The 24854-nt window shown below is 38.9% G+C and overlaps 2 protein-coding genes across 2 annotated transcripts; one reads left to right on the forward strand and one right to left on the reverse strand.

Annotated features, from left to right (window-relative positions):
* The first annotated feature begins 17205 nt into the window (after positions 1-17205).
* On the forward strand, positions 17206-18299 carry LOC107633474 (uncharacterized). The gene is made up of 2 exons (XM_016337096.1): positions 17206-17570; positions 17693-18299. The coding sequence occupies exons 1-2, from the start codon at positions 17206-17208 to the stop codon at positions 18297-18299; spliced, it is 972 nt and encodes a 323-aa protein (XP_016192582.1).
* Positions 18300-22759: 4460 nt separating this feature from the next.
* Positions 22760-24533, reverse strand: LOC148572136 (uncharacterized). The gene is made up of 3 exons (XM_088508306.1): positions 23774-24533; positions 23288-23697; positions 22760-23221 (listed from the first exon to the last, which is right to left on the reverse strand). The coding sequence occupies exons 1-3, from the start codon at positions 24531-24533 to the stop codon at positions 22760-22762; spliced, it is 1632 nt and encodes a 543-aa protein (XP_088364432.1).
* Positions 24534-24854: the final 321 nt, after the last annotated feature.

Here is a 24854-nt window from a genome sequence, read left to right on the forward strand (position 1 = left end):
ACAGCTCAATCTATGGTTGTCACATCTGAGTCTACCGGTGAATTTGGAACATATTCTGCATACTCTCTTTGTCAACGATCGGCATGATATCAAACTGTATTAGACCACCAAAAATTATAACTGGATTCTGGTACAATATACTGTTCTCCATGCTTTGACAGAGACCGTTCTGAAGTTCGATGAATGTCATGGTGCATGGGACCACAAACGAAAACGGATTTTGACACACAAACCTCACTCCCTCATGAGTATTTCGTATAATCTCACCGTTGCGATATACTATCACGTTTGTGGTATCCTCCATTACACTAGCAACACACTCAAAGAACACTCTTCCTCGTAATGAAAATGGTATCGGACTTTGCCTTATATAGACAAAGCACTCAACACGCCCCCTCCCCCCGTGTTACATCACCAACCAACTAGCCTTCGACACATGTAATACCCCTCATGCTGAGTAAGCACGCCCTCCATGTGTTGAGGTCTCGTGCAACCAGGCTTTGCCACGTGGCATTCACGCGACCCATGTGCTGACTCAGCACGCCCCCCATGTGTTGCAGTATCGTGCAACCAGACTTCGCCACGTGGCATTCACGCCCACCCATGTGCTGACTCAGCTCGCCCCCCATATGTTGCAGTCTGCATGCAACACGTCCACTCACGTGTTGAAAGTGCATTCTGACACCCACCAATCTGCAAATACACACACTGCACCCATTTCCAACTAAAATACCAAATTTAAACCCATAACCAAATTATTTTGCACCTTTGAATTTAGAATTTTTTAAATAAATAAAATAAATATTTTACTTACCAAAATATGCCATTTGTGGCAATTATATGAAAATACACCTTGTTTCTTATCTCGTGTACAGTATAGACGAAATAAGATTGCACGTATTTTATTTACACTGTAAATGAGATAAGGCACAAAACAGCATGGCCATAATACGTTTATACGCATATTGTGTAAGGGCTTTATCTCGTTTACATTATAAACGAGATAAGACTAAATGCGGCCAATATATACAATTCATTTACAACGCCATTTGGAGTTGTATTTCACCCATCTCTTCAAATTTTCTCTAACTTATATCCTCTTCTAACCATATTATCGACTTACTAGGTGAGTATGGCATGCGCAGATGCATATGATCCGGACATCAACCACCTGAACGTGACATGGCACATTGCAAGGGCAGCTGACTTCGAGGTTAGTGTTATTGTCTTTGTATTTATGTTAGAGCATGTATGAGTGAAGCCATAGTTAGGGTACTTTTATAGAACTAGTGTACAAGATATGTTAGTTGGATGAATATATTGTTAGGAATGGTTGATAGGGTTTGCTTTTAGTAATTTAAGTTTATTTATTAGCTTGGTGTTTATTAATTTAGTTATTAACTAACTTGATATTTATTAATTTACTAAGTAAATGTTCCTATTCATTTGTCGAATTTGTTTCTACTTATTTATTAATTTAGTTATTAATTCGATAGATGTGTGGTATTTTGGTTATTAATTATTTAGTACGATAAAGTTCACCACCATGTGCTAGATATAGTAAGTATAAAACACTCTAGGAGGTTGCCACCCACCATCGTCAACTCTCACTACAGTCTTAATCTTCTGGAATCTGTCAGAAATAATTAACATGCCTTCCGGTGGGGTCATGTGTCGCCTCTGACTGGTTAGGAAAAAAGACCAGGACTCCGTGGTTTCAGACTCAACAATTGCAAAGGCTACAAAAAGGATATTGTTGTTACCGTCTTGTGCCACTGTAATAAGCAAAACACCTCCATATTTTCCATATAGATGCGTGCCATCGAAAGATGTAACATCCTACCATACAGAGTTTTATGCTTAAGTCATAAAACCGAGGTGGCGAGGTATGACAACCTTTAAAGTAAAAATATATATAATAATAGTTGAAAGGAATTTATTCCGAGGAACCATTGAAGGAAATTGTTTATAAAAAAACAAAAATCGTAACGCTCACGTAAACGGAAAACTTGCGTACGAAAAAACATAATATATATATATATATTGTTCCAACCACTGCGTAAGCCCCCCTACAGAGGATAGGCCGGTTCACTTGAAGAGATTCTTTTCTATGATCAGACTTGATCATGTCCTGGATGATCGGGCTTCATAAGATCCACTAAAATAAGTGAAGTTGTCTAATACGGATTCCGTCTTATCGATTTCACTTAACTTAATAGTATTAAAATGCATTTATTTCCTATGCATTGACTCGATTTATGATACTATCGGAGTGAAACAAGTAGATCTAAAGAAGAATATATATATATATATATATATATATATATATATATATATATATATATATATACATATAATAAAAAGGGAGTGTCAAAGATACAAATATTCAAGCTCCAAGCTCAACCTGCGAAGCCAAGGTTGGCCAGAGAATATTTACATAAATATACATAACCCAAAATATTCCAAAACAGATAAAACAACAACCTGTTTCTCCACATCAACCTCTAAGAGGGACAAAATAAAGTTAAATATACAGAGGAGAATCTAAATACGGAATAATAAACATATAAGCTCAAAATACGGAGTCCCAAGAAATAACACTTCGCTTGCAGAATGAACTCCAGACGCTTACCGAGGTACCTCTCGACCTGCATCTGAAAAAACAATATTGTATGAGACAAGAACTAGGGGTTCTTAGTATGGTTAAGGTGTCCACATATATAATAAATAAGGTCTCGGGAAAGCCAGAGGCAATCCTAGAACTTTGACACTCAGATAAAAACTTAAAGGAATAAACTGAACAATAAATTTGGTAAAACTCTCTAAGGTACCCAAGTCACATATAACTCTAACCCTGTAGTTAACTTTTTGTTTCATTTAGCTCTAACCCTTGATTTCACTTTCACCTAACATAACATTCTATACATTTTAACACTTACTAATAAATTATTGTTAACTAACCCTCACCACTGGTCCAACCAGTCACGGCCTATGGCCTAAATCAAACCAGCTTGGCCTCTAGCCCAAATAAACTTAACCTGGCCTCTGGCCCATTTCAAAACAAATCATCATGATTATTAGTCCACCACCAATGTACTCAGAATAGAAAGCCAATCACAAACACAAGCAAATACAAGGCAAACATATTTAAAGAACAGTTACAGCAAGTATCACAGTTACCAGTTATACAGAATTTATCAGATAGGCAAACCAAGACAATTAAGCACACCCAACCAAAGCAAACAAATGCAACATGATGCATGCCTGTCCTACTAGTCGTGAGCTCATGTGTCGGTTAAATTGCCAGAACCCGACACATCTGGTAGCTAACCTAGACATTTGTCTCTAGGTTGCGTATCCCTAGGAGGAACTTTAACGAAGGAGAGTGCCTTTCCAACTTCTCCTGGAGGTTTCACAAAAGAGAGTGCCTTTCCACATCAAATGAGTGTGCCTTTCTACCTTACAACCAGAGAAGAATATGGGGGAAACAATACGAAGAAGGGTGCATTTCCACCTTCCCTACATCTCCATCACGACAAGAGTGGGAATCCTCCATCCTCAACTTGCCATCCGAAAACATTTTCAAGTTAACATGCAAGCGGGTTCACACCCAAACTTTGCCATCTCGACCATTTGGGCCATACTCAGTCATCGTCAATCTCAACATTCATCCCTCAATTCAGTCACATCACAAGTCAAACCTTACCATTCTCAATTCATTAATCATACATAATCACCAATTCTACACTTCACGACCCCAATTTTATCCTTCCAAACCTTTCTTCACTTTCAAGTAACCTCTCCTTTCATAACTTAATCTCGTCACTACACTTAAAACTAATCCTTAGGGTCTGAAAGAGTAAAATTAGAGGTTTAGAGGTTCAAAATTATGTTTTAAAACACAAAACCCACTTTGCAGATTTTAGGAGTCACGCGTACGCAAGCGCCTTGCTCACGTACGCGAGATGCCAAACCCAAAAAAGTTGGTCGCATCGTGTGCGGTGGTCGCGTACGCAAGTTCTGCAGATTGGCAAAAGTGTTGAATGTTGCAAATTTCTCAGCTTTGCTCTCTAAACTTCCAACGTACATAACTTTCTCGTTTTAAAATATTTTACATCCATTCTTCGAACGGCATAAACTTCACAGACCCAACTTTCATATGAAACAAGTTTGAAATAATTTGAGGGTCTAGAAGCCGAGTTATGGCTGGCCGAAGTTCAGTCAAAAACCAAGTTTTTACTAAAGACTTCTAAATCTCTATTTCACCAATTTCTTTTATCAAACCAAAGTTCTACATTTAAAAATGACTCCAAATGCACCCAATATAAATCCTGGATAATTAGTAAATAATTAATTAATAAATTAATTATTATTTAAAGAAATTAAAAACTTAAATTTTATAGTTTAAACAATTAGAAATAATTAAAATATGAATTTTAACACTAATTTTAAAGATTTTGGCCCGAAATTAAACCAAAAGGCTAAACCGGTTAGATCGAACCCATAATGGGCCCAAAGCCCAACATAAATATATATGAGTTCAGTCTTTCCTCTTGTTTCATTATGAAACACGTTGAGGATGAAGAGAGAGTGAGAAAAACGGTGGTGAAGAGTAAACCCTTGCTCCAATTTCATTTCTCCATAACTTTCAATTCGGGGCTCCGATTAATGAGTTGTCAGCGGCCACGCATTTGTCTTGGAATTCTCTACAAAATTCATCCAATAATTTGGTAAGAAAATTCTGATTTCATGCTCAGTTATCTCCTTTTCAGTTCGTGATTTAGGTTTTGGAAATTGAGAAATTCTATGATTTTGATGGTTTAGGGATACTCTAGTGGTGGATAATTGTTGGGTTTCACCCTAATTTTAAGGGGATAAGGTAAAAAATCACTTAACTCTCTATGAATCATTAATTAGAAAACTCTATGTTAATTATAGTGAATTTGAATTGTATTAGATTGAATTGGGTGTTTTGGAGTTAAATTGGTGGATATTGGAAGCTTGAAATTGAATCCTAGGAGCTAAAAATTCAGTTAGTGAGGAGTTGGAGCTTTGGAGCTTGAGAAACAGTGGATGATTGAGGTATTTCGAGCTTAGAGAAAAATCGGCCAAGGTATGGTTTTGATTTCTTGTAACTAACATGTAACGTGTCGTGAAAACAAAGGTTAGTTGACTGTAAGATAGGAATGAATTGTTGATGTTGTGAGGATTGATATTTGTTGGTATTTATGAGGCTTGGTAATTTTGAGGTTGATGATTATTGATATGTATGATTGGGTATTGTATTGTTGGTGTGATATTGATTGATGATGATGTATGTTTAGAATGAGCATAATTGAAATTATTGCATTTGAATGAGAATTATTGAATAAAGGTTGAGAAAGGGGAGTTTGAATAATGTTTAGATATTGAAAAGGCTGCAGAGTATTTAGTATAATATGAAGATGCTTGATATTGATTTTGAAATCATTTGATACTGAAAATGATTTGAATGACTGAGAGGTGTTTGGTTTGGTGGTTGGGACTCTTGAAGGGTGGCAAAAGTCAAAGTTTTAGAGGGAGATGTTATCGGGATTTTTTTGAAAATAGGAGGCGTCGCTTGAAATAGTTATTTAGAAAGATTTGGATTTTTAAGGATTTTATAATTTGATTTTGAGTTATTAAGAAAAGGAATTACGTTTTGAATTTGATTTATTTAAAAAAAGAATGAATTATATTTTAAGTTTGAATTATTGATGAACAGAATGGGAGGAATGATGATGATTGAAAAAGCATGAAGAATGATGAGATTATAATTTAAAGTATGATTTTTGAATGAAACTGAATGATAATTGAGTGAGAGATAGAGTTTGAATGAAGGATGAAGAGGATTGATATTGAAGTACGATATTTGAATGAATTGAATGATTATGAAATGTTTGTGGCCCCGGGTAGTAGGCAGTGGCGATATCCACTTGCTCCGGGTATGAGATAGGGAAGAAGAATTATGAAAAATGAATTTAATTATGGAGTTTTGAATAAATGTATGTTTGTGATACTTGGGCAGTAGCAAGGATTGTGGTTCGTCCCGCTTGCTCTAGGTCAGTGTTGGTGACGCCTGGGTAGTAGCAGTAGTAGTGGATTATTCTACTTGCTCTAGGTTTAGCTTTTAAACACCCGCCTGAGTAGTAGCCGCAGTAGTGGTTATTCCACTGGCTCTAGGTTAAGCGGGTAGTAGCAAATGGGTTGTAGCTCAAACTCACTTGCTCCGCAATGGGTCTTTCAGTCCAAGGTTAGCTACCAGGACATGTTGGGTTGGCTATATAATCGACAGATGATATCATCAACTATAGGACAGGCATACATCATATGAATTTGTGTGTGTTGTTTGATTTTGGATTAATTGGGCTTGTCTATGTGATTATTTTGCTTACTTGCTAAATTGTTACATGCTATATCTGTATTCTACCTGTGCTTGCTTTTCCTATTGTTTGTCTGTGGTTTAACCAGAGCTGGAGGAATTGGAGGAAAGGTGGAGGATTAAGGGTTTTGGTTAGAGGTTGGTTAAGTTTAGGAGTTTTAGAGACCCACCCCTGTTTCTGGTTTCCGTCTTGAGTCTTTAAGTTTTATAATTTGAGTGTGGAATTCTAGGATTACCTTCGACTTTCTCGGGACCTTATATGTTAGTTATGCGGGCACTGTTACAATGCTGAGAACCTCCGGTTCTCACACCATATATATGTTATTGTTTTCAGACGTAGGTCGAGAGGCACCTTGGTAAGCGTCTGGAGTTCATTCTGCAAGCAAAGTGTTATATTTGGAACTCTATGTTTTGAGCTTACATTTAGTATTCTGCACTTAGATTCTCCTCTATGTTTAACTTTCCTTCAAAGGCTCCTCGTTATAAAATTTCTTTCAACTATTATTATATATATTTTTACTTTTAGAGGTCGTAATACCTTGCCATCTCAGTTTTATTAAGCATAAGACTCTGTGTGGTAGGGTGTTACATTATGGTATCAGAGCAGTTCCTTTCTGTAGAGCCTGGGAAATGGACTGACTACGCTTCTGAGCATACTCTGGCTGTCTATACATGCTATTTAGGATGTCTCCTTGACATATATAGTATAAATGTTCATGAGTATTACCTTTGGAGATTCGAAGTACTAAACTTTAGATATTAAGACTGATCACCTTAATATCAATTGTTTAGTGTGGACAAAAATCAAATGGCATATCGTGAACACGAGTGAGGTAATACGGTTGATTCTGTGGTTGCTACTGTGCTAACTTCTACTAAAGGGATGGTGCGAACAAATTAGAAACGGTGATGGAGGCAATATTATACCTGGTGGTAAAGACAACTAATGGAATTAGAACTCATACATTTGAAGTAAAGGTTGATGACGTCTAGTTAGTATGAGAAAGAGATTCAAGCCGGTTTCCGGTTGAATGGATTAATGATTAATATCGTAATGATAAATTATCAGAGTGACGCAGCGAAAGTGGGTTAGACACCAATGTAGTGAGAAGTGTGTAGCCTTCGGATTCTAAAATTTGAATGTAGATAATCGAATGAAGTTAGAAAAACTCTTGTTGTTGAACCTAAAGGCTGAGCCTGAGACCTCTAGTATAACCATTGGACCCTATCGAATGAGACCTCAAGGAGTCGTATATTGGAAAAGAGGAAGCATATATGGAGTTTAGAGAAACAAATTTTCGAGGGCGAAAATTTTTGTTAGGGGGGTAGGATGTAAACTCTGAATAATTAGTAAATAATTAATTAATAAATTAATTATTATTTAAAGAAATTAGAAACTTAAATTTTATAGTTTAAAGAATTAGAAATAATTAAAATATGAATTTTAACACTAATTTTAAGATTTTAGCTTGAAATTGGATCGACAGGCCGAACTGGTTGGACCGAACCTGTAATGGGCCCAAAGCCCGACATAAATATATATGAGTTCAGCCTTTCCTCTTGTTTCATTATGAAACACATTGAGGATGAAGAGAGAGTGAGAAAAACAGTGGTGAAGAGCAAACCCTTGCTCCAATTTCATTCCTCCATAACTTTCAATTCGGAGCTCCGATTAACGAGCCATCAGTGGCCACGCGTTCGTCTTGGAATTCTCTACAAAATTCATCCAACAATTTGGTAAAAAAAATTCTGATTTCATGCTCAGTCCTCTCCTTTTCAGTTTGTGATTTAGGTTTTGGAAATTCTGTGATTTTGATGGTTTAGGGATACTCTAGCGATGGATAATTGTTGGGTTTCACCCTAATTTCGAGTGGATAAGGTAAAAAATCACTTAATCCTCCATGAATCATTAATTAGAAAACTCTATGTCAATTATAGTGAATTTGGATTGTGTTAGATTGAATTGGGTGTTTTGGAGTTAAATTGGTGGATATTGGAAACTTGAAATTGAATCTGGGAGCTGAAAATTCAGTTGATGAGGAGTTGGAGCTTTGGAGCTTGAGAAACAGTAGATGATTGAGGCGTTTCGAGCTTAGAGAGGAATCGGCCAAGGTATGATTTTGGTTTCTTGTAACTAAAATGTAATGTGTCATGAAAACGGAGGTTAGTTGACCGTAAGATAGGATTGGATTGTTGATGTTGTGAGGATTGATATTTGTTGGTATTTATGAGGCTTGGTGATTTTGAGGTTGATAATTATTGATATGTATAATTGGGTATTGTATTGTTGGTGTGATATTGGTTGATGATGATGTATGTTTAGAATGAGCATAATTGGAATTGTTGCATTTGAATGGGAATTATTGAATAAAGGTTGAGAAAGGGGAGTTTGAATAATGTTTAGATGTTGGAAAGGCTGGAGAGTATTTAGTATAGTATGAAAATGCTTGATATTGATTTTGAAATATTTTGATACTAGAAATGATTTGAATGACTAAGAGGTGTTTGGTTTGGTGGTTGGGACCTTTGAGGAGTGGCAAATATCCAAGTTATAGAGGAGATGTTGTCGAAATTTTTTTTTTAAAATAGGAGGCTTTACTTGAAGTGGTTATTTAGAAAGATTTAGATTTTTAAGGATTTTATAATTTGATTTTGAGTTATTAAGAAAAAGAATTACATTTTGAATTTGATTTATTTAAAAAAAGAATGAATTATATTTTAAGTTTGAATTATTGATGAATAGAATTGGAGGATTGACGATGATTGAAAAAGTATGAAGAATGATGAGATTATGATTTAAAGTATATTTTTGAATGAAACTGAATGATAATTGAGTGAGAGATTGAGTTTGAATGAAGGATGAGGAGGATTGATATTGAAGTAGGATATTTGAATGAATTGAATGATTATGAAATGTTTGTGGCCCCAGATAGTAAGCAGTGGCAATGTCCACTTGCTCCGGGTATGAGATAGGGAAGGAGAATTATGAAAAATGAATTTAATTATGGAGTTTTGAATGAATGGTTTATGATACCTGGGCAGTAACAAGGATTGTGGTTCGTCCCTGTTGTTCCTGGTCAATGTTTCAGATTTGATAACAATGATGATTGATTTGGACTGAATGAATGCATATTTGAGATCCTGGGCAGTAGCAAGGATGGTGGTTCATCCCGCTTGCTCCAGGTCAGTGTTTGTGATGCCTGGGTAGTAACAACAGTAGTGGATTATTCTACTTGATCCAGGTTGAGCTTTTAAACACTTGCCTGGGTAGTAGCCGCAGTAGTGGTTACTCCATTGGCTCTGGGTTAAGCAGGTAGTAGCAAAGGGGTTGTAGCTCAAACTCACTTGCTTCGAATTGGGTGTTTCAGTCCCTGGTTAGCCACCAGGACATGTCGAGTTAGCTATATAATCGACAGATGATATCATCAGCCATAGGACAGGCATGCATCATATGCATTTGTGTGTGTTGTTTGATTTTGCATTAATTGGACTTGCCTATGTGATTATTTTGCTTGCTTGCTAAATTGTTACCTGTTGTATCTATATTCTACATGTGCTTGCTTTGCCTGTTGTTTGTCTGTGGTTTCACCGGAGTTGGAGGAATTAGAGAAAAGGCGGAGGATTAAGGGTTTTGGTTAGAGGTTGGTTAAGTTTAGGAGTCTTAGAGACCCACCCCTATTTTTGATTTCCGTCTTGAATATTCAAGTTTTATAATTTGAGTGTGGAGTTCTAGGATTGCCTTCGGCTTTTCCGGGACCTTATATGTTAGTTATGTGGGCACTATTACCATGTTGAGAACCTCTGATTCTCATACCATATATAAGTTGCTGTTTTCACATGCAGGTCGAGAGGCACCTCGGTAAGCGTCTGGAGTTCATTCTGCAAGCGAAGTGTTATATTTGTGACTCTGTGTATTGAGATTACATTTAATATTCTGTACTTAGATTCTCCTCTGTATGTTTAACTTTACTTTGTCCCTCTTAGAGGTCGACGTAGAGAAACATGTTATTGTTTTGTCTGTTTTGGGTTATGTATATTGATGAGCGGATATTTTATACGCTTTTTGGTGATATTTTCATGTAGTTTTTAGTATGTTTTAGTTACTTTTTATTATATTTTTATTAGTTTTTATGCAAAAATCACATTTCTGGACTTTACTATGAGTTTGTGTGTTTTTCTGTAATTTCAGTTATTTTCTGGCTGAAATTGAGGGACCTGAGCAAAAATCTGATTCAGAGGCTGAGAAAGGACTGCAGATGCTGTTGGATTCTGACCTCCCTACACTCGAAATGGATTTTCTAGAGCTAAAGAAGTCCAATTGACGCGCTCTCAATTGCGTTGGAAAGTAGACATCTTGGGCTTTCGAGCAATATATAATAGTCCATACTTGGCCCGAGATTTTGTAGCGTAAATTGGCGTTTAAACGCCAGTTCCTTACCCTTTTCTGGCGTTAAACACCAGAACTGGCATAAAAGTGGGAGTTAAATGCCCAAACTGGCACAAAAGCTGGAGTTCAACGCCAAGAATAGCCTATGCACGTGAACGCTTCAGTGCTCAGTCCAAACACACACCAAGTGGGCCCCGAAAGCGGATTTCTGCACTATCTATCTTAGCTTACTCATTTTCTGTAAACTTAGGTCACTGTTTTATTATAAAAACCACTTTTAGAGATTCATTTTGCACCTCATGACATTTTTTACATCTGAATTTTGTATCTTCTACGGCATGAGTCTCTAAACTCCATGGTTGGAGGTGAGGAGCTCTGCTGTGTTTCGATGGATTAATGCATTACTACTGTTTTCCATTCAATCACACTTATTTCTATTCTAAGATATTCACTCGCACTTCAACATGATGAATGTGATGATCCGTGACACTCATCACCATTCTCAATCTATGAATGCGTGCCTGAAAACCACTTCCGTTCTACCTTAGATTGAGTGTTTATCTATTTGGTTCCTGGTTCACGAGTTTGATTGCCTCTCCTGACAAAAGAACTTTCAAATCTGTGAGATCAGAGTCTTCGTGGTATAAGCTAGAATCAATTGGCAGCATTCTTGAGATCTGGAAAGTCTAAACCTTGTCTGTGGTATTCCGAGTAGGATCTGGGATGGGATGACTGTGACGAGGTTCAAACTCGTGAGTGTTGGGCGTAGTGACAGACGCAAAAGGATCAATGGATCCTATTCCAACATGAGTGAGAACCGACAGATGATTAGCCCTGCGGTGACAGCGCAGATGGACCATTTTCACTGAGAGGACGGATGGTAGCCATTGACAATGGTGATTCACCAACATACAGCTTGCCATGGAAGGAGCCTTGCGTGCGTGAAGAAGAAGACAGTAGGAAAGCAGAGATTCAGTAGACAGAGCATCTCCAAAACCACAACCTGTTCTCTATTACTGCATAACAAGTACCATTTATTTTATGTTATTTATTTTTCATAAATACAATCACTCTTATCATTGATCTCCTAACTAAGATTTACAAAATAACCATAGCTGCTTCAAGCCGACAATCTCTGTGTGATCGACCCTTACTCACGTAAGGTATTACTTGGACGACCCAGTGCACTTGCTGGTTAGTTGTCGGAGTTGTAAAAAGTGTGATTTACAATTTCGTGCACCATATATTTATGTAAATATTCTCTAGCCAACCTTGGCTTTGCAGGTTGAGCCTGGAGCTTGAATATTTTGTATCTTTTGACACTCTCTTTTTATTATTCATATATATATTACGTTTTTTCGTACGCAAGTTTTCCGTTTACGTGAGCGATGCGCCCTTTGTTTTAAACTTTCCTTCAAAGGCTCCTCGTTATAAACTTCCTTTCAACTATTATTATATATATTTTTACTTTTAGAGGTCGTAATACCTTGCCACCTCAGTTTTATGATTTAAGTATAAGACTCTGTGTGGTAGGGTGTTACACCCAACACAACTCCATATCCAATCACAACCAACCATGCCTAAATTTGAACCACTTCATTCCATGAATTCTCAAATATAAAAACACAATTATCAATCTATTAACATTCATATGTTCACATTTCAAAATCCTCATCCATTAGCATCAGAATCATCATTTATCAATCCATTTTGCCAACACCAACCACATTCACATCAATGAATCATTAATCTGACCATACCTCATCATTTTAACATACATTGATAACTAAAATCATTAAACATGCTCCAAACACATATTCAACTTATCCTTAATTCATTCTCATATCCCAATACTCCTTTCTCACGTCACTACAATTCTAAAGCCACCAAATTCACAGCGCTTCCACAGCGTTACTCTTATTATAAGCCAGTAAGATCTTTATCATTTACATACTCTGCCAGAACACTCCTTGAATCTCTTCATCTCTCTAAATAAATGTTATCGACCATTTGTTTAGCTGTACAAGTTTCTAAGCCTTGGTAGACTCCCCACCTAATCCATCACCGCCTCCATTACAATCCCTAAGTTACTTACTCTATCCCTTCAGTAGTAGCTTGCATAGCAGCAACCCTAAAATTAGCCGTATCATCTCGCTCGCGTTCACGAGATGCCCCTTGGGTCTTGTCCACACCAAACAATCAATATTAAGGTGATCAGCCTTAATATCTCGAACCTAATGCTTCAAATATCCAAAAGTATGCTCATGAGCATTTATGCTATATATGTCAAGTAAACATCCTAAATAGCATGTACACACAGCCAAGGTATGCTCAGAAGTATAGTCAGTCCATTTCCCAGGCTCTACGAGAACAAACTGCTTTGATACCATAATATAACACCCTACCACATAGAGTCTTTTGCTTAAGTCATAAAACTGAGGTGGCTAGATATTATGACCTCTAAAAGTAAAAATATATATAATAATAGTTGAAAGGAATTTATACCGAGGAGCCTTTGAAGGAAAGTTTAAAAAAACAAGAGTTGTAATGCTCACGTAAATGGAAAACTTGCCTACAAAGAAACGTAAGATATATATATATATATATGAATGTCAAAGATACAAATATTTATGTAAATATTCTCCGGCCAACATCGACTTCGCAGGTTGAGCCTGGAGCTTGAATATTTGTATCTTTGACATTCATATATATATATATATATATGAATGTCAAAGATACAAATATTCAAGCTCCAGGCTCAACCTGCGAAGTCGATGTTGGCCGGAGAATATTTACATAAATATACATAACCTAAAATATCCCAAAACAGATAAAACAACAACCTGTTTCTCCACATCGACCTCTAAGAGGGACAAAATAACGTTAAATATACAGAGGATAATCTAAATACATAATAATAAACATATAAGCTCAAAATACGGAGTCACAAGATATAACACTTCGCTTATAGAATGAACTCCAGACGCTTACCGAAGTGCCTTTCAACCTGCATCTGACAAATAACAATATCGTATGGGATGAGATCCGGGAGTTCTCAGTATAGTTAAGGTGCCCACATATATAATAAATAAGGTCCCGAGAAAGCCAAAGGTAATCCTAGAACTTTGACATTCAGATATAAACTTAAAGGAATAAACTGAACCATAAATTTGGAAAAACTCTCTAAGGTACCCAAGTCACAATATAACTCTAACCCTGCAGTTTACTTTCTGTCTCATTTAACTCTAACCCTTGCTTTCACTTTCACGTAACATAACATTCTATACATTTTACCGCTTACTAATAAATCATTGTTAACCAACCCTCACCACTGGTCCAACCAGTCACTGCCTATGGCACAAATTAAACTAGCTCAGCCTCCGGCCTAAATAAACTCAACCTGGCCTTCGAACCATTTCAAAACAAATCATCATTATTATCAGTCTACCACCAAAGTACTCAAAATAGAAAGATAATTACAAACACAAGCAAATAAAAGGCAAACATATTTAAAGAACAGTTACAACAAGTATCACAGTTACCAGTTATACAAAATTTATCAGATAGGAAAACCAAGACAATTAAGCACACCCAACCAAAGCAAACAAATGCAACATGATGCATGCCTGTCCTACTGGACATGAGTTCATGTGTCGGTTAAATTGCCAAAACCCGATACATCTGGTAGCTAATCCAGACATTTGTTTCTAGGTTGCGTGGGGCATGGAAATTAACTTCACACAACTGAACCAGCAAGTGCAATGGGTCATCCAAGAAATACCTGAGGTGAGTCAGGGTTGATCCCACGAGGATTGTTGTGTTGAAGCAAGCTATGGACACCTTGCAGATCTTAGTCAGGCGATTAGAAAAGATATGTAGTTGTTTAAGCGCATAAAAGTAAAATAAAAATAACATTACTCAGTGGTTGTGAATCTAATGATAAGAAGATGGTTAAGGCTTCGGAGATGCTTTATTCTTCTGGATCAATACATTCTTACTGTCTACTTTAACTATGAATGGTTTCTTCTATAGCAGGCTGTATGTGATCAACGCCGGTTGAGAGGCCGTCAATCTTCCTCTAGGCTGAACACCAGGTTCAGTATACATCCAGTTTGAATGAGGGTGAAGCTCCTGCAGTTCATCCCCCTGGTGATCCTACTCAAAACGCCACCGACAAGGTCAAATCTTCCAGATCAGAGAATGCTGCGCCTTGATTCTAGCCTTTACCACAAAGACCCTAATCTCCCCATACCTCCGTGGAACTATGTCTCGAGAAGTCCCCAACGAAGTTGTGGATTAGCCGAGATGCATCCTCAAGTTAGTGGTTCATTGATATCCGATAAAAGACGCTTCTGAACCCATGTAGAATAAAGATAACTTGTGACGGTTCAACTTATTCATAAGATTGAAGAACGAAGATACATCTTAGGAGAGAATTAAATACCAATTGAAATAGAACAGTAGTGCTTTTATTAATCCATAAAACTCAGCAGAGCTCCTAAACTTAACCTAGGAGGTTTAGTGACTCATACTGTACATAATAGTGTTCAAAAATAATAGGGGAGGAAGAGGATCCTAAACATGATTGATCTTCTCCTATATATACTAATCTAATGACTAAGGATTACAGAAATATGATAAACTAAGTTGATAGTGTGAAAATCTACTTCTGGGGCCCACTTGGTGAGTGTTTGGGCTGAGCTTGAGTGTCTTCCACGTGCTAATGTCCCTTAGGGGCGTTGAACGCTAGCTAGGGACCCCCTTTTGGGCCTCGGACTCCAGTTGCTCCCTTGTGGGCGCTGGATGCCAGGACTGGGGCTGGTGGCTGGCGTTGAACGCCAGTGTTGGGCCTTCAATTCCAAAGAAAAGTATGGACTATTATATATTTCTGAAAAGCCCTAGATGTTAGCTTTCCATAGCCATTGAGAGCGTGTCATTTGAACTTCTGTAGCTCCAGAAAAACTCTTTCGAGTGCACGGAAGTCAGATCCTGACAGCATCTGCAGTCCTTTCTCTGCTTCTGAATCAAACTTCTGCTCAAGCTCCTCAATTTCAGCCAGAAAATACCTGAAATTGCATGAAAACACACAAAATCAAAGTAGAATCCAAAAATATGAATTTTGCACTAAAACCTATGAAAACTTAATAAAACTTAAATAAAACATAATAAAAACTATATGAAAATGATGGCAAAAAGCGTATAAAATATCCGCTCATCAGAACACCAAACATAAAATGTTGCTTGTCCCCAAGCAACTAAAAACAAAGTAGGATAAAAAGAAGTAGAAGAATACAATAAATCTTAGAGTTCTCAATGAAGCTCAGTTTCAATTAGATGAGCGGGACTAGTAGCTTTTTACTTCTGAATAGTTTTGGCATCACACTATCCATTGAAACTCAGAATAGTTGGCATCTTTAGGAACTTAGAATCCAGATAATACTATTGATTCTCTTAGTTAAGCTCTTTTTTATTCTTGAACACAGCTTCTAGAGTCTTGGCCGTGACCCTAAATACTTTTTTTTTCAGTATTACCACCGGATACATAAATGCTACAGACACTTAACTGGGTGAACCCTTTCGGATTGTGACTCAGCTTTGCTAGAATCTCTAGCCAGTGGTGTCCAAAGTTCTTAAGCACACTCTTTGATTTGGACCAAGACTTTAACTACTCAGTCTCAAGTTTTTCACTTGATACCTTCACACCACAAGCATATAGTTAGGGAACCAGCTCAATTGAACTGCTTAAGCTAGGATATTTCTTTTAGGCCCTCCTAACTATTGATACTCAAAGTCTTGGATCCTTTTACTCTGCCTTTTGGTTTAAAGAGCTATAGGCTTTTTTGCTCATGCCTTTTGGTTTAAAGAGCTATTGGTTTTTCTGCTTTTTATTTCTTGATGTGGTCACCATTAATACAAATCATAACTCAGCCTCATAACTAGCCATCATCATAACTCGTCATTTTCCGTTATTATTCGGCCTTTATGAGCTATAACTCAGCAAAATCAATATTATTATAACCGACGTCCCAAACAGTAAGGATAAAATCGGTTACCAAACCAATTATCAGAAACGGACAAAACAATCATCTAAAGATGCAACGGACGAGAAAATATCTATAAAAGAGAAGGTAAAGTATCTTTTTTTCTATTCCAAACTTGATACCATTACTGACTTAAGCATCGGAGTGCCTTTGCAGGTACACTCCACCTCCTCTGCATTGCTCACGTTCTTATACCTTACAACGAACATCAGAAGCTCGGACCCTGAAGGGACAGACGTCCAACCTTGTAGCATATAGCTCGGCTGATTTCAAGGAGTAAAAGCCGATCTACTTTCCAGGCAAGATCAATTGGCGCCCACCGTGGGGCCGAGGAAATCATATTTTTTCTTTTGGTCCCATCACTTCCATCTACATCCATGGCTGACGTACCGCCTCCTTCACTGTCCGAACTTATGCGAATGGTAACTGAGCTACAAGAAGCTAATCAGCGAATGGCTGACGAGAACCAAATAATGGCTGCTCAAATTGCTGAGCTAAATCATGCTCGGATTGAGCACAACGATACCCATCGCCAACAGGCAGAAGACGAAGAACATCAGTCCCAACCGACTCATGTTTCAGAAACTGCTCGATACGAAGGGCAGCAACCCGAAGACGAGAAAGAAGAGTCCGAGGACCCTGTAGGCCCCTTCACAGAAGAAGTAATGAACTTCGAACTGCCGAAGAGGTTCACTCTACCGTTGACTCTCACGCCTTATGATGGACTCGGAGACCCGAGGAAGTTCCTAAAGAAATTTCGATCAATAATGATCGTCAATGGTGCATCAGATACAGTTTTATGCCGTTGTTTTCTGAATTATTTAGACGGTCCTGCACTTGATTGGTTGTGTGCTTTGCCTGCAGGTCCATTTCGCGCTTTCATCAGTTGGCGAAGTTATTTGAAGAACATTTCGCTGGATCTGCAATATACTTGCACGATTCCGATTACCTGAACACTATCAAGCAAGGACCAAACGAAAGCTTAAAGGAGTATATGACTCGCTTTACCAAGGTCGCAATCAGCATACCAGATTTCCACCCCGAGGTCCATCTGCACGCAATTAAAAGCGGCCTCCGACCCGGAAAGTTCCAGGAAACGATCGCAGTAGCAAAACCAAAGATTCTAGCAGAATTTCGAGAGAAAGCAAAAGGACAAATTGACATCGAGGAGCTCAGACAAGCTCGGAAGTCTGACAAGTCACACTTCCAGGAAGAAGATAAGAACTCAACCGTTAAGAAAAGTTTTAAACTAACACCTCGATTTGATTCTTATACGCAGTTTAACACTAAGAGGGAAGACATAATCAAGGAGATCTTGAACTCCAAACTAATTAAGCCTCCAAGAAAGGCCGACACATACCAGGATGCAAAGAATGTGGACAAGTCAAAGTACTGCGCTTTCCATCAGAAACACGGCCACAATACCGATGATTGTGTGGTCGCCAAAGATCTCTTAGAACGACTAGCATGACAAGGTCACCTAGACAAATACATCGATGGTCACATCCAAAAACGCAGCCCTAGTTCCACAACAAACGACCTTTCTGAACAACACCGAGGAAAAGAGAAGGCATCTTCAGGCCAATACGAAAGACCACGAGGTATAATCAATTGTATTTCAGGAGGATATGCAGGTGGGGGATACACAAACTCGGCAAGGAAAAGGTCGTTCAGAGCAATATGCTCGGTAGAAGGACCGAAACAAGATGAAGCAATCACTAACCCACAACCAGAAGTCACTTTCACACAGGCCGACTTTAACTCCAATATACAAAATCTGGACGACCCTGTGGTAATCACCCTCCAGATAGGGGATCTATTAGTGAAAAAAGTACTCTTGGATCCCGGGAGCAGTGCCGATGTTCTGTTTTATTCTACATTTCAAAAGATGAAGCTCAGCGACAACGTGTTACAGTCAACAGGAGGAGACCTGGTCGGCTTCTCAGGAGAACGAGTTCCAATACTCGGATCAGTGTGGTTACAAACCACACTGGGTGAGCAACCTCTTTCAAAAACTAATGATATTCAATATTTAGTAGTCGATTGTTTCAGCCCATATAACATTATTCTCGGCCGACCCTTTCTAAATAAGTTTGGCGCCATTGTATCTACAGTTCACCTCTGTGTAAAGTTTCTTCTGTAGGAAAACCAGGTTGGAACAATTCATGGCGACCATAAAGAGGCACGACAATGTTACAACATCAGCATGAAATTCCAAAATCGCTCCACGCAACAAGTCAATAACGTCGGCCTAAACCAAAAGGAGCACACGCTAGCCGAACTGGACCCAAGAGCTGATTTCCTCAATCACCCAAAACCCTCTGATGAACTACAAAAAGTGTATTTTAACAGTAACCCTAATAAATTCACATATGTAGGTACCTCACTCAATGCATCTGAGTTGCAGGCAATAACAACCTTCCTGCAAGAACATGCCGACCTTTTCGCATGGACACCATCAGACATGCCCGGAATCGATCCACACATTATCAGTCATAAACTAGCAATAAACTCGGCAGTTCGACCAGTACAACAGAAGAAACAAAAACTCGGCGAGGAAAAGAAGAGAGCATCACTAGAAGAAACACAAAAGCTCATCAACGCCGAATTTATCAAGGAGATCAGATTCACTACATGGCTAGCCAATGTGGTAATGGTAAGAAAACAAAACGGTAAGTGGCGCATGTGCGTCGATTTCACCGATCTAAACAAAGCATGCCCAAAGGATTCTTACCCCCTACCATCCATAGACTCTTTAGTAGACAACGCATCAGGCTATGCTACTTTAAGTTTTATGGATGCGTATTCAGGGTATAATCAAATATTAATGCACCCCTCCGATCAAGATAAAACAGCTTTTATCACTGATTTTGGTAACTATTGTTATAAAGTTATGCCATTTGGATTAAAGAACGCAGGTACAACTTACCAACGCCTTATGGATAAAGTGTTCGCCAAACAAATCAGCAGGAATATCGAAGTTTATGTCGATGATATGGTCGCCAAAACGAAAACCGGACATAATCACATCAGCAACCTTATAGAAATATTCGGCCAGATCCGCCAGTACAACATGCGCCTCAACCCCGAGAAATGTGCCTTCGCCGTTCAAGGGGGTAAGTTTTTAGGTTTTTTACTAACATGCAGGGGAATAGAGGCAAATCCAGACAAATGCCGAGCAGTGCTGGAAATGGCCAGCCCTAAAACAGTCAAGGAAGTTCAACGCCTAACCGGACGACTCGCTGCACTTTCCAGATTTGTTCCTTGCCTTGCTTCGACTTCTGTTCCTTTTTTCCAAACAATTAAAAAGAAAAATAAATTCGAGTGGAACGACGATTGTGAGAAGGCCTTTTCAAAATTAAAAACAACACTCTCACAACCGCCGATTCTACAAAAACCCATACAAGGGGAAGATTTATTTCTATATCTGTCAGTTACTGATTGGGCGATAAGTTCAGCCCTTGTTACAGAGAGAAACAACGTTCAGCATCCAGTGTACTTTGTTAGCAAAACTCTCCAGCAGGCCGAACTCAATTATCCAAGGATCGAGAAGCTCGCGTTAGCACTTATATTCTCGGCGCGATGTCTCCAACCTTACTTCCAGAGCCATATTATCCATGTCAGAACCGATCCCCCATTAAGACAAGTGCTACACAAACCAGAAATTGCAGGACGACTAATAAAATGGGCAGTCGAATTATCCGAGTTCGACATAAGATACCACTCCAGAGGACCTATCAAGTCACAATTCCTGGCAGATTTCATTGCCGAGCTTACAATCCCATCCGAGGAAGATCATGCAAAACAATGGATTTTATATGTGGACGGCTCTTCGAATCACGGAGGCTGTGGTGCAGGAATTCGTCTCGAAGCCGAAGATGGATTCATCTTGGAACACTCAATACACTTAGCTTTCAAAGCAAGCAACAACCAATCCGAGTATGAGGCATTACTCGCCGGACTCAGACTCTGCTTAGATCTTCAAATATCGACGATCAAGGTATATTGTGATTCCTTGTTAGTCGTACAGCAGGTAAATGACCTCTTTCAGGTAAAAGATCCTCTACTCTCTAAATACCTGCTATTAGTAAAGAAATTATCACAGAAATTTGTCAAATTTGAAATAGAACATATACCACGTGAACAAAATCAGAGAGCAGATCTCTTATCTAAGCTCGGCAGTACTCAGTCCAAACTATCTACACTACAGCAGTTCACAATAACATCACCCACTGTTACTCTGATAAACGTGTTAAGTGTTTCACAGGTAACAGATTGGAGGAACGACTTCATACACTATCTAGAAACAGGTGTTGTACCAGAAGGGGTCGAAAACAATAAAAAGTTTCGACGGCAAGCATCCTCCTTCACAATCCTTAATGGAGAACTGTATAGAAGAGGTTATACTCGGCCCCTACTCAAGTGTCTCAACAAATCCGAATCCGACATAGCTTTAGCCGAGGCACATGAAGGAATCTGCGGCACCCATACAGGAGCTCGGAGCTTAGCATCAAAGATCCTTCGAGCTGGGTTTTTCTGGCCGACTTTGCAGCAGGACAACCAACAGAAAATCAGATCATGCAACAATTGCAAAATACATGCACCACTGATACACATACCTGCCGAACAGTTACATCACTCGGACATCAGTTGGCCATTTAACCAATGGGGTCTAGATATACTTGGGCCATTCCCTACAGCACCGGGCCAGGTAAAATTTCTTATTGTCGGCATTGATTATTTCTCCAAATGGGTGGAGGCTCAACCTTTAGCAAAAATAACATCACAACAAATAATTACATTTGTTTGGAAAAACATTATTTGCCGTTTCGGCATACCTAAGCATATTACAACTGACAATGGTCGCCAGTTCGCCGATCAGAAATTCCAAACTTTTTTGCAGAATCTAAAAATAAAGCAACATTTCGCCTCTGTTGAACATCCTCAAACGAACGGACTAGCTGAGGCTGCAAACAAGGTCATCTTACATGCACTAAAAAAGAAACTAGATGACGCTAAAGGACTCTGGGCCGAGCTAATACCTGAAGTCCTTTGGGGATACAACACCACCCCACAAACATCAACAAAGGAGACGCCGTTCCGATTGGTATATGGCTCAGAGGCCATGATACCACTGGAGATCTCCCAGAACTCTATCCGAACTTATATCACCAATCAAGACGAAGCTCGGAGATCCGAGCTCGACGTCATCGAAGAAGTCAGAGAAATCGCCACATTGAGACAACGTGCAGCGCAGCAAGCAATAGCTCGACAATACAACAAGACGGTCAGAAACAGATCCTTCGTCGCAGGAGATTTAGTCCTTCGCAAAACAGAAACTGCTCGGAAACCACCAACACATGGAAAGCTCGCAGCCAATTGGGATGGCCCATACCGAGTATCCAAAGCACTCGGCCAAGGAGCATACAAACTAGAGTCACTGGATGGAAAAATCTTGCCTAACACATGGAACGTGTCTTCCTTAAAGAAATATTATAGTTAAAAAGACAGGGACAGGCTTGTACTCTTTTTCCTACTACCAAGATTTTATCCCAAAGGGTTTTGCTTGGAGAGGTTTTAACGAGGCTAGCCTACCTGCACCTTTGTATGTAAAAGGTTCAAATATAAATGAAACGAATAATGTCTTATCTTTGCTACTCTATCAAATTGATCTTATCAATCTATCCATACAGCTCGGACAAATACCACTACTCGTCTAAGCTACAAATCAAATAACATACTCAAACCAGAAAAACCAATAAATTCGGAAAAACATCCGAACAGTCACAAACAGCTTTTATAAAAAGCACCAAATTAAACATTCAAACAAGTCAATCTAACAAAAGTTCAAAAAACAAGAGCCATACTGTTATCAACTTACAATACACATTCAAATTAAACATATACAAAACAAGTTCAAAAGAAATTTTTCTAAACGTTGTCAACCCCATCCTCTGCATCACCATCATCTTCAATAAGCTGACCATCTCGAACTATCTTCCCTGGATCCATGCCAGAAATATTGGCATCCGGAACTAAAAACTTAACCTGCAACCTTGCCCTTTCAAAACCTTTAACAAACGAATCCAAAATCTCATCCACCTTTTTCTTCTCCATATCCTTAAATTGAGCAGTCACCTCAATCAGACGACTTTGCACGTTCACCAAATCGCTTTCCTTTTTCTTCAAATCCTCCACATCTTTAGAATAACTTTCCTTAGTCTCTTTCAGCATCTTCTCGGTCTCAGTCAGACGAGCTTGAAGCTCGGCAACAAGACTCTTACACTTAACCAACTCCTCCTTCAAAACAGAAACCTCCCCCTTTTCAGAAGCAACTCCCTTATATTTCAACTCCTGACTTCGCCCAAGACTTGCAAGGCACAGCCCAACAACCTAGAAAGCAGAATAAACCCATAAGACTACCAAAGGAAAAATAAGGTAAATTCAGTAACTTATTACCTGCATATATTGACCAATGGCCATATCCCCGACCTCCTTTGCAAGAGTCACATCCGCAGACGATTGACAATACTCGTACACAACAGCCATGTAAGGATACTCTTTTCCCCACACCGAAAATGCCTCGCTCTCTTCAGAAACTTCGTGAAGCCTTTTTTGATTTCCCATAAAGGCCTGTATCTCTTCCAGAGGGACAGCTAACTCTTTTTCATCAGAATCATCTGATAGCTCCACAAGGTCGGATTTCTTTCTCTTCTTCACAATCACCTTCCTCCGCCCTTGACGAGGCTGCGAAACCTCGCCAGTCCCAACAACCTTCTCGTCATTTGATGACGATACCTCCTTCTCAAGATTCTTATTCTTGAACCGCGTCCTCAGAGATGCAGCAGAAACGCCCGGATACTTTCCACCTACAACAACCAATTTGTTTTAGATTTCTCAGAAAACAAAGGGGGGCGAACATTAATGTAAACCCTAAAAACTCACCTAAATACTCTACAACAGCATCTTTATCATCATCCCACTTCAGCAACTCATACATCAATATCAAATTTTTCCGATCAACATTCTCCACCAAAAACTCTATCAGACACTCATTCCTCGGCGATATCACCTCGGGGCCGAGTATATTTTGCGGCTCCGAACACCAAAAAAGAGGAAATTTCTCAGCAAGATTTTCATCAATAAAAAATGGGAAATCCTCCTCTGAACTTCTGACCTTAAAATACATCTCTTTGAAGTCTTTAAAAGAAGATTTATAAAGTTTGAAAATCCCAAATCCCGGAGTACTATTGAAGTTCACCCACCCCCCCTTCCAAACCCCTTTAGCTTGAAATAAAGAAAAGAATAAATCCACAGACGGCACCTCCTCTAGATATTCCATCAAAACTTCAAAGGATCTCAGGAAAGCCCACCCATTAGGATGAAGCTGTGAAGGCGCACAGTTGAGCTGCTTAAGAATCTGACACTCAAACTCAGTAAACGGAAGCCTAACCCGCAACTCTTCAAGCACACAACTGTGCATGTAGAAGAACCCAAACCCCGACTCTCGGTGATAAATCCTATCATTAACACTACATGGTAACAATTTCACCTTCACCCCAGAGCCCGCCCTCACTATTCTATTCACATCAACCTCCTTCACCGCCGCATCATCAGAAAATAGTGAAACCCTTGATTTAACATCTTCCCCCACCCAATCATAAGACCAATCCACCTTATCCTTTTTCTCTTTCTCAAAACCCATTAGCGTCACAGACAGTATCAGAATAACAAAAAGAAGAGAGAAGAAAACGCAGAAATGGATCAGAAAGAGGAAAAGAGACTCATACCTCTCTTACTCATTCTTCAAAGAAGCAAGCATATAACAAACAGCCAACAAAAACCAACGAAAAATCTGAAGGGATTCAAGCACTCAAAGGGACAGAAAGTTCCAAATAATAACCCCCACTCCCAAAGCCACATCAAACAGTGAACCCAACATTGGGAATCAGCAAACTTAAATGCAACCATCATTCTTTCTCTTTCATCAGAAAATAACGGACACGACTCCCCACGTACCCAAAAT

This window comes from Arachis ipaensis, chromosome B3, assembly GCF_059453495.1.
Source record: "Arachis ipaensis isolate K30076 ecotype BB chromosome B3, ASM5945349v1, whole genome shotgun sequence".
Lineage (NCBI taxonomy): Eukaryota > Viridiplantae > Streptophyta > Magnoliopsida > Fabales > Fabaceae > Arachis > Arachis ipaensis.

Bases quoted from the DNA above. Each gene is read 5' to 3' on its own strand.
- LOC107633474 (XM_016337096.1), top strand. From the start codon at position 17,206: ATGGCTGACGTACCGCCTCCTTCACTGTCCGAACTTATGCGAATGGTA. The intron at 17,571-17,692 runs GTTCCTAAAGAA...CTTTGCCTGCAG, and splicing joins GGACTCGGAGACCCGAGGAA to GTCCATTTCGCGCTTTCATC.
- LOC148572136 (XM_088508306.1), bottom strand. From the start codon at position 24,533: ATGGGTTTTGAGAAAGAGAAAAAGGATAAGGTGGATTGGTCTTATGAT. The intron at 23,698-23,773 runs GTGAGTTTTTAG...TGGTTGTTGTAG, and splicing joins TGCTGTTGTAGAGTATTTAG to GTGGAAAGTATCCGGGCGTT. The intron at 23,222-23,287 runs GTAATAAGTTAC...TCTGCTTTCTAG, and splicing joins CCATTGGTCAATATATGCAG to GTTGTTGGGCTGTGCCTTGC.